This window comes from Rhinatrema bivittatum, unplaced genomic scaffold (assembly GCF_901001135.1).
Source record: "Rhinatrema bivittatum unplaced genomic scaffold, aRhiBiv1.1, whole genome shotgun sequence".
NCBI lineage: Eukaryota > Metazoa > Chordata > Amphibia > Gymnophiona > Rhinatrematidae > Rhinatrema > Rhinatrema bivittatum.
The window spans coordinates 379,958-390,774 of NW_021820466.1; the positions used below are offsets into that span (position 1 = coordinate 379,958).

General features: G+C 44.6%; 1 protein-coding gene across 1 annotated transcript in view; it reads left to right on the forward strand.

Annotated features, from left to right (window-relative positions):
* The window catches only part of LOC115081642 (killer cell lectin-like receptor subfamily F member 1), a 35,834-nt gene that overhangs the window by 5,003 nt on the left and 20,014 nt on the right, over window positions 1–10,817 (forward strand). The window contains exons 2-4 of the mRNA XM_029586065.1: window positions 2,143–2,250; window positions 3,316–3,429; window positions 10,434–10,615. Of these exons, the coding sequence (XP_029441925.1) occupies window positions 2,143–2,250; window positions 3,316–3,429; window positions 10,434–10,615 (404 nt within the window). The remainder of the gene's footprint in view (window positions 1–2,142; window positions 2,251–3,315; window positions 3,430–10,433; window positions 10,616–10,817) is intronic.

Genomic DNA, 10,817 nt, shown 5'->3' on the forward strand with positions numbered 1-10,817 from the left:
TCAGCAGGCGCGGACAAGAGTACGTGGGATTTTAATAAATACGCGCGTAGCCGCACGTATCCATTAAAATCCAGGGTCGGCGCACGCAGGCTGCCCAAAATCGGCAGCCTGCGTGCGCCGAGCCGCACAGGCTGCCTCCGTTCCCTCCGAGGCCGCTCTGAAATTGGAGCGGCCTCGGTGGGAACTTTCCTTCGGCCTCCCCTCCCTTACCTAACCCCCCCCCCCGGCCCTATCTAACCCTCCCCTACCTTTGCTGTACAAGTTACGCCTGCTCGAGGCAGGCGTAACTTGTGCGCGTTGGGCCGGCCATCGGCGCATCATGGTCCGGTCTGGGGGCTGGTCCAGAGGCCGTAGCCACGCCCCCGGGAACACCCCCGATGACGCGCCGGCCACGACACGCCCCCGACACGCCCCCCCAGGAAAGCCCTGGGACTTATGCGCGTCCCGGGGCGTGCGTGCGCGCGCTGAGCCTACTCTACATAGGCTCAGCGCGCGCAGCGGGAGTTCAGGCCTGGTTTTCGGGGGGTACGCGCATATCTTACGCACGTACCCCTTTGAAAATCTGACCCATATTGTCCTTAGTTAAATTATTAACTATGCTAAACAGGGTACGTGGATTACGCGCACATTTTCTAATTTTGTTGCTATAATAATCCTTTTTGGCATTATCAATCATTTTTTTATATGTAGCCAGAAATGATCTAGAGATTCCTAGAGATTCATTAGATTTTTCTTTCCTCGTTTCCTTTTTTTCTTCTCTAACAGCTTTTTTGCCTCTCTAATAGTCTGGTTATACAAGGCATTCTGTTTTTTTGTTGTAGTATTTATTGCATTTCGTCTTTACAGGATTGAGACAATCAGCAATCTCTGCTGTTAACTTTATCCAGGAGTCAACTGCAGAGTTACCGTCTGGCAAAATTATTTTATCCCTGTTCTTATCTAGTTCTGTTTGAAGCTCCTCAATGTTAAACGGGGGACGGTGTTCAAATGTGAGGGTGCTGGCCTGTATTAAAAAAATGATCAAACCCAGGAACTGGTGAATATTTCATACTAGAGGTAGAAGCATTTTTATGATTAACAAAAACTAGGTCTAGAAAGTGTCCAGCTTCGTGTGTGGCTTCAGTAGTGAGGAGATTATATCCTAATGTATCCATGGTTTCTATTAGAATATTACAAGCTGCTGAAAGTGCTAGACTAACCATATGTAAATTAAAATCACCAAGTATTATTGTAGGTTTATCATGGTTCAATGCTGATACAGATAGTTCTATTAACGATGCGGCAGCCAGAATCCTAACAAATTCCAGAAGAAGAGACCACATCTCTCCCATTCTAATAAATCTACACTGGCTGCCAATACACTACAGAATCCTACACAAGTCCTTCACCATCATCCATAAATCCATCCACGCCCAAGCTCCCCTCAACCTCCAAATCCCCCTCAGACTACACACATCATCCAGACCCATCAGAGAAGCCTACAAAGGATCACTGACTGTTCCCCCAACTAAAACTACTCTCCATATTACACTCAGAGACCGGGCCTTCTCTACAGCGGGACCCGCTCTTTGGAACACCTTACCACCTGATCTCAGACTTGAACCTTGCCTATTAATATTTAGAAAAAGGCATAAGACCTGGCTATATAAACAAGCCTTTCCAGAGTCTAATTATCTAGGGAGATATCTAGGGAGAGATCCTACGGCAGGGAGAGATCCTACGGCAATATACATTGAGAGACCTTACCGCACATTGTAAATAATATCCATAAAGAGAAATTACTGACAATGTAAATAATATACCTCTGTAAAGTTTATATAATTCTTGTCTATTCCTGTCGCCTTCCTCCCCCAGTTCAACAACCCTGTTATATTGTAACATTTTTGCTTCCTCTGCACTGGTTATAAGAATAAAGTTATTGCACCCCCTGTTATCTGTAAACCGGCATGATATGATTGTATCATGAATGCCGGTATAGAAAAGCTCTAAATAAATAAATAAAAATAAATAAAAACCCAGGGGGACAATAAAGTAAACAGATTTGTAATATTTCAGTCTCAAATAATTGCTCAGGAACGTTTGCCACCAGAGGGACTGTTTTCGTCCTCTAAAATACTAACCCCAGCCTCCCTTTCTTCTCAGGTTACCCCTCGTCCCACCGCGAGCTCCTGCTCTGGAGGACCCTGGCTAAGATTCTGGGCTTATCACAGGCTGCGCTGGTGCTGATGATGATCCTGCTCCTCCGTCTCTGTAAGTGACTGCACGGCCGCCAGTGGTTTGGCTGAGCTAAGGACGGAAGAGCGGCAGGGTCTGTCTGATGGGACAGAAAGACAGACAGACATACATAGGGAAAGAGGGACATGGCAGGGAGAGAAGACTGAAAATGAAAGAAGAAGAGACAAAATATAAATATAGAAAAATGCAGGAGGAAAAGAGGGAAGAGTTATCCAGAGAGAAAGAGAAAATGAGACAGAGAGAGAGCTACAGTGAGTGAGAGAGACTGATACAGTGAGAGAGACAGTGAGTGAGAGAGACAGATACAGTGACAGAGAGAAACAGATACAGATACAGTGACTGAGAGAGAGAGAGAGATACAGTGAGTGAGACACAGACATACAGTGACACAGAGAGAGACAGATACAGTGACTGAGTGAGAAACAGACAGATACAGTGACAGAGAGACAGAGTTACAGTGAGTGAGAGAGAGACAGATACAGTGAGTGAGAGAGAGAGAGACAGTGAGAGAGAGAGACAGATACAGTGACAGAGAGAAACAGATACAGATACAGTGACTGAGAGAGAGAGAGAGATACAGTGAGTGAGACACAGACATACAGTGACACAGAGAGAGACAGATACAGTGACTGAGTGAGAAACAGACAGATACAGTGACAGAGAGACAGAGTTACAGTGAGTGAGAGAGAGACAGATACAGTGAGTGAGAGAGAGAGAGACAGTGAGAGAGAGAGACAGATACAGTGACAGAGAGAAACAGATACAGATACAGTGACTGAGAGAGAGAGAGAGATACAGTGAGTGAGACACAGACATACAGTGACACAGAGAGAGACAGATACAGTGACTGAGTGAGAAACAGACAGATACAGTGACAGAGAGACAGAGTTACAGTGAGTGAGAGAGAGACAGATACAGTGAGTGAGAGAGAGAGAGACAGTGAGTGAGAGAGACAGATACAGTGACAGAGAGAGAGAGAGAGAGACAGATACAATGAGTGAGAGAGAAGGGGGTGACCCCCATATATAATTTCATATTCTCCTGTTCTGTGACACCCTGTGCTCTTCTTTCTTGTTACAGGTTCCCAGTGTTTCCATTGCTCCCTGCAGGAAGCACAGACACAATTTACCCCAACTGGTAGCATGAAGGAGGTTACGAGTCCTGCGACCCAGGGAGCTGCGCCTGGAGCAGCAGGTAACACTCAGCTGAGGGTCCCCCTGCATATTCTGAGAGAGGTTTTGTGTCAGCTGTCACAGGGAGTCTCTGGGGGGGGGGGGGGGGGGGTCACTGCTCCTGATGCTGTCCCTGGAATTCTTGCACAATTACCTCCTCACATCCCCTTTACAGTTTATATACTTTTCCAACCTTTCCAATGAAAGGTGTCAGCCGTCACAGGGAGTCTCTGGGGGGGGGGGTCACTGCTCCTGATTCTGTCCCTGGAATTCTTGCACAATTACCTCCTCACATCCCCTTTACAGTTTATATACTTTTCCAACCTTTCCAATGAAAGGTGTCAGCCGTCACAGGGAGTCTCTGGGAGGGGGGGGGGGTCACTGCTCCTGATTCTGTCCCTGGAATTCTTGCACAATTACCTCCTCACATCCCCTTTACAGTTTATATACTTTTCCAACCTTTCCAATGAAAGGTGTCAGCCGTCACAGGGAGTTTCTGGGGGAGGGGTCACTGCTCCTGATTCTGTCCCTGGAATTCTTGCACAATTACCTCCTCACATCCCCTTACAGTTTATATACTTTTCTAACCTTTCCAATGAAAGGTGTCAGCCATCACAGGGAGTCTCGGGGGGGGGGGGGTGTCACTGCTCCTGATTCTGTCCCTGGAATTCTTGCACAATTACCTCCTCACATCCCCTTACAGTTTATATACTTTTCCAACCTTTCCAATGAAAGGTGTCAGCCGTCACAGGGAGTCTCTGGGGGAGGGGTCACTGCTCCTGATTCTGTCCCTGGAATTCTTGCACAATTACCTCTTCACATCCCCTTTACAGTTTATATACTTTTCTAACCTTTCCAATGAAAGGTGTCAGCCGTCACAGGGAGTTTCTGGGGGAGGGGTCACTGCTCCTGATTCTGTCCCTGGAATTCATGCACAATTACCTCCTCACATCCCCTTTACAGTTTATATACTTTTCTAACCTTTCCAATGAAAGGTGTCAGCCGTCACAGGGAGTTTCTGGGGGAGGGGTCACTGCTCCTGATTCTGTCCCTGGAATTCTTGCACAATTACCTCCTCACATCCCCTTTACAGTTTATATACTTTTCCAACCTTTCCAATGAAATGTGAGAGTTTCAGGCCCGTGAGCTGCTGGCAGTGACTGAGGTTTGTCTCCAGGAGAGCTGCTGCTGCAGGGATTTGCAAACTGAATCCGCAGCTGGAGTTGGGCAGCGGAGGGACCAGTGCCATCGCTGCAGTTTGCATATCCGTGCTCCTGCACCATGGCTGAGTCCCAGAGCAGAGGAGGGGATTGAGCGGGTGGGTGTTAGATATATTTATTTGTGTTTGGCTTGGATAGAAAGTGATAGGGGGTCCTGAGGGTTCATTCATCAAGAATTTGTGGGTGAAGGAGCAAGTGGTGATTTCAGAAAGGTTAGGTGAGACTGTAGGCATTTGGAAATAACCACTTCTGAGGTCAGGGCTGAATTTTTTGGTTTCAGTAGTTAGGCGTGAAGTCCCAGGAAGAGAGCTGCAAAGTGTGGGCCCTGCAATGGGGAACATTCGCTCTCTGAGCTGTGTTAGGTGTGAATTCTGCAATGAGGGCAAGGCCAGAAGTCCTTTGTCTTGAGATCTTAGTGATCTCTGTGGCATGAATGGTTGAAGCACCACCCCAGGAAGCCAGCGTTGTCAGAATGGAGGGAGGAATGGATCAATGTTAAGACTTTCAGGTCGATACAGTAAAGTGTGCTCCGTCGGAGCGCACTGTCACCCTGCTCTGGACGCGTGTTTTCCCTTACCCCTTATTCAGTAAGGGGAGGAAAACACGCGGCCCACCCACGGCACCTAATAGCGCCCTCAACATGCAAATGCATGTTGAGGGCGCTATTAGGTATGCCCACGCGATACAGTAAGTAAAATGTGCAGCCAAGCCGCACATTTTACTCTAAGAAATTAGCGCCGACCCAAAGGTCGGCGCTAATTTCTTCCGGCGCCAGGAAAGTGCACAGAAAAGCAGTGAAAACTGCTTTTCTGTGCACTCTCTGACTTAATATCATAGCAATATTAAGTCGGAGGTCCCCAAAAGTAAAAAAAAGTAAAAAAAAATTAAATAAATAAATTTGAATTCGGCCCGCGGCTGTCGGGGCGAAAACCAGACGCTCAATTTTGCCGGCGTCCGGTTTCCAAGCCCGTGGCTGTCAGCAGGCTCAAGAACCGACGCCGGCAAAATTGAGCGTCGGCTGTCAAACCCTCTGACAGCTGCCGCTCCAGGCCAAAAGGAGGCGCTAGGGACGCGCTAGTGTCCCTAGCGCCTCCTTTCCCTCGTTTGCACCGCGTCGCCTAATTTGCATACTGTATAGCTCGCACCAGCGAAGGGCCGGTGCGTGCGCCGGGAGAGCGGGCGTTCGTCCGCTCTCCCGCGGTTTTACAGTATCGGGCTGTTTGTAATGTATCTATATCTAAATCTATCTATTGATGGTAGCAAATCACACAATCTATATTATTCATGGAGGTTTGGTGCCACCGTGTGGCCATAATTTAGAAATGCAGGTCTAGGTTAACCAGGATTGAATTTGTTGAAATTCTTTTTTAAACAGACTATAATTCATATTTATTTATTTATTGTCAGTAATATTCCACTGATACAAATAAGCAGTAGAGAGAAAATTTGTGTTTTGGTCACTAATATGTAGAGCATGTTTGCTTAAACTATGAATCTTTTGTACTAAATGGCTGTGACCTTCCTGTAGCAAGCGGTATAAAGGTACTGAAAATAAGTAAAATATTTACTACCAACCGAAAATCTGTGGCAGAAGAAGATTTCACATGTCACAACAGTCTTAACTTGTATAATGAAATCGTTGCTACATATTTCACCTGGGATTTAAATGTTAGGTGGGAGTCTAAAGTGACTCCCAGATATCAGAGCTCAGAAACATTGGAAACGTCAGTACGAGCCACTTTAAGTACTGGAAAAGTTGCAATGAATCAGAGCACAAAACCCATAATGATTCCCATTTACCCAAATTCAAAGCCAGCTTCCTTGCTGACATCCATTCATTGACTGCTAGAATACAGTCCACAAGCCCAGGTAGAATAAATAAGCTGGACTTCATCCGCATAAAACTGAAAATGGATGTTAAATGAGGCAAGAAAATTTGCCAGTGGAAGCAGATAGGAGTTACATAGAGCAGGTAAAAGCACAGAGCCCTGCGGAACGCCTGAAACGAATGGGAACGAGTCTGATTGAGAAGACCCAGGCCTTACCTGTGGGTAACGATTTGTAAGAAAGGACTGGAACCATTTAAGTACTCCAGGGCTAGCCTAAGCCCTGCCAATCAGGCTAACAAAATAATAAGGTGCAGAGTATGAAAGGCAGCAGAGACATCAAGAAGGCCCATCGGATATGAGTTTCCCCTGTCTCAGCCCTGCCTCGGAAAACCCAGGGCAGATAATAATAAAGTTTCTCTTCCATGACTTGTGAGGGGCGCAATACAGAGAACTCGTCCTGAAAGTCCTGCTCCTGGTTCAAATCAGCCTTCTCCAATTATTTTGCCAAATACTGCAAATTAGAAATTGGGGTGATAAGTACTGGGCAGAGATCTAGAGATGGCTTTTTAATTTTAGGGTAATCATCAGCTTTCTTTATTTAGGCATTTTTATATACCGAAGCATATTGTGTACACTTCATGTCGGTTTACATTGTATCTGTGGACCATCTTTAATGAAGTGTCCTAAAAAGCATTAAAACAAATAAATAACCCTATAAATAGTAAAAAAAAAAAACCATCTAAAATTCATCTAAATTTAGTTTTTACAAAATAATAAAATACATAAAATTCATTCAATATCAAACTAGTTATAAAATAGAGTTTATAATAGGCACTCTTTGTGATAATCTAGATTCACAGGGGAGTCTCAAGAGAAGTCATACTACATTGTTGAACGCCTGTGTTTTTAGCTGTTTCTGAAAAGGTTGTATGCTCGCCTCGAAACGTATATCCAGGGAAAGAGTTCCACAGTTTTGGGCCGGCTATAGAGAGGGCCCTCTCTCTGACTGCATTAAGATGTGCTGACTTGGGAGATGGAACTGGGAGAAGTGCTTTACCTAGGGACCTCAAATTGCAAGAGGGTGTGTGGATGCGAAGGGCTGCATTTAGCCATTCGTTATTATTGCCACAGATGGTTTTATGAATAAGCGTCAAACATTTGTGTTCGATTCGAGAATGGATAGGGAACCAGTGAAAGCTCATCAAGATTGGGCTGATATGATCAATTTTTTTGGAATTGGTTAACAGACGCGCGGCAGCTTTCTGCAAGAGTTGCAAAGGGCGAATAGATGTTAGTGGTAAGCCCAAAAAAAAAGAGCATTACAATAATCCAACTTTGATAATAAAAGAGCTTGGAGCACCATTCGAAAATCATTATAGTGTAGCAAAGGGGCAGATTTTAAAAAAGTACCCTGGATTTTAATAGATATGCACGCGCCGTGCCGTGCAGCCTGCCTCCGTTCCCTCCGAGGCCGCTCTGAAATCGGAGGAGCCTTGGAGGGAACTTCCCCCCGCCCCCCCAGCCCTCTCCCCTACCTTATTCTGATGGCTTTAGGAACTCCTGCTGATAAGGAGCTGGAAAGCGGCTGAATAAGATACTGTACAAACTTTGGTAAACCAGCTTTAATCCCCCACCCCAGTGAAACCTCCCCCTCAAAAGCAGGAGATTTCCTAAAGATCTGACGACATTACCTACAATGGGGGTCAATACTCAGTGCCTTGTTGCGGGTTAATTTTGGAGTTATGCACAAAAAATAAGTTTTGAATATTTTTTAATGCTGAATCCCTAAGTTTTGTGCACACAGCTTTATTCAGTGTCAGAATGTGTGCGTCTGTCTCGCTGAATATCTGGGACAAGTTACGCCGCTCACCGCCTCTCTGAATACTGAGCTCATTATCTCCTGCTTCTGCTTCATTTTCCAGTGGAATTTGGTGCCAAGCTGTGTCCTATAATCTGCAGCTTTTTACTGATTTTCTGGACTAACCGATTGTTTAAAATGTACTTACGGGGAGCCAAAGAGGTGGTGAGAGGCTTCAAGTGAGCGTGAGTCCAGAGAGCCTTACCCTGTAACATTCTTCAAACCCCAGCAGAGCTCAAGAGATCTAGCCAGTCTGAGGAGAGGGAAGGAGGCGGGACCAGGCGACGTGAGCGGCGTGAGGGAAGCCTATGCCCTATAAGAACAAAGGGCAAGCGGCGCCCCGCCGTCGTGGCGCGCTGCCTAAGCCGCGTGCTCTGAAGGGGCGCACGGCTTTGACTGGCTTAGACCGGAGAAGGCCGGGAGGCAGCACTCTATGCTCAATTTTTCCTTACAGCACCCCAAAGAAGTATGGAATAATTTGCAGTTTGTCGTGTGGAGTTTGCAGCTTGTTGGTATCCCTGATTGCTTAGTTTATGATGCCACATACGAAGCATAAGGGCAAAGTTAGACAAGAACCCTCAACCCTTGCCAGACCGAGCCCCAAACAAACAATGCTGACAACATTCTACCCAACTACGGAGATCGTGACCCCGGAGAATCCCGTTACAGTTCCAGCAGGTGAGCAAACCTTGGATATGTTGGGAGAAGTGACTCTCAGTCCAGGGGCCCCAATTACACCTATACCACCTGCCAGCGCTACAAATGTCACTGCTACAGACTTGGTAGAGGAACAGTATTCATTTCTGCAATCAAGTCCGACTGAGGGGGACAGTGATATGAAAGTTCCACTAGTAAGTGGGGAAAAGGAAATTCCCCCTTTGGAGCAGGAGGTATTTTATGTCGGAGATCTGAAACACCTGGAGGAAGTCCTCAATCCATTTCGTGGACTGCACCCAACCAGAATTTGGCAAACCCCCAGGAATTAATATCTATACCAGTAATAGATAAGGGTACAGTGACTATGGAAATGTTATGGCAATCGATTAATATGCTTCAAAATAATATAACGAAATTAAATGGGAATATCAAGGATATGCAAGACGTCCTGCTACATATAAATCCATTGGTTACAAATTATGGGGTTACCTTAAAAAACAGTTGAAGATGAAATTAACATTGTAAAAAAAGTGCAATCGTCTATTATTCAGGGCGAAATGTTAATTACAAAGAAAGTTGAAAATTTGGAAAACCAAGTTAGATATTCTAACCTGAGAATGGTGAACTTCCCCAAATGTAAAATGGTCTCTTTAAAAGAACAGCTGAAAAATTATTTTTCAGAGATATTGCAAATATCCTCAGATAACTTTCCAGCAGTTTTAAATGTTTATTTCATAAATAAAGATAGAGTTAAAACATCTTCCCCAGAAGTACAGGAAATAACATTGAATGTAACCGATCTTATTGAGACATCATATAGTTCCCAGGTAGAGGAAAGAGGGACTCTATTAGTAAAGTTTGCTTTATCATCAGATAGAGACAGAATACTTAAATTATTTATGTTAAAAAGATCCTCCCCTCTACCTGGGACAAAAAATATGGGTCTACCCTGATGTTTCAAAAGATACACAGCAGAGGCGAAAAAGGTTTATAACATTGGCAAATATGGCAAGAACATATGATATTCAAATAATGGTTAGATTTCCATGTAAATGTATCATGTATAAAGAAGGTAAAAAATATGTTTATTATGACCCAGAACATTTGGAAAAATTTTTGGAGGAATGTAAGAAACAAAAGGAGGATAGTACTTCATAATGTTATTCCAAGCAAATTGGTATATAATAGAGATATACTCCATAATCTGCAATTTATGTATTATTGTTATAGTTTACTATTCTATTTGCTAAATTACGCTCCTCAAATATTGTTTTGTAACAAGGAAACAGGGTCAATAAGATTTTTTCTTCTTACTATTTTAATTTGAGTATAAAATTTATGTGAAGACCCTGAACCTTTAAAAATGCTCAATTTGAATATTGAATATATGTACGTTTTGAATTTTTGTTGCATCTGTAAAAAATTCATAAATAAACAAACAAAAAAAAAAATGTACTTACAGTATTCACAGCAGCCCCGTGTCCTTGTCTTCCTGGAAACGGATCCTGCCCCATGAACTGGCTCCGGCACAAGGGAAAGTGCTATTACTTCTCTAGAGACCCTGAGAGGAGCTGGAGCAGGAGCCGTGAGGACTGTGCAGAGAGGGACTCTCAGCTCCTGGTGATACTGGACCAGGAGGAGAAGGTGAGGAGCCATGCGTACAGCAGAAAGGTTACTCAGGGATACAGCACAGATCTCACTGAGTCCTGAGCACTGCAAGGGGACAGGGAATGAAGGAGAAGCAGGAAAGAGGTCAGGGTTACAATGCAAGAAAGCACAAATCCAGCCCAGCAAATGTATCCTACAGATTCAGAGATTTGTTTAACGCAAACCCAAAGCGATCTCT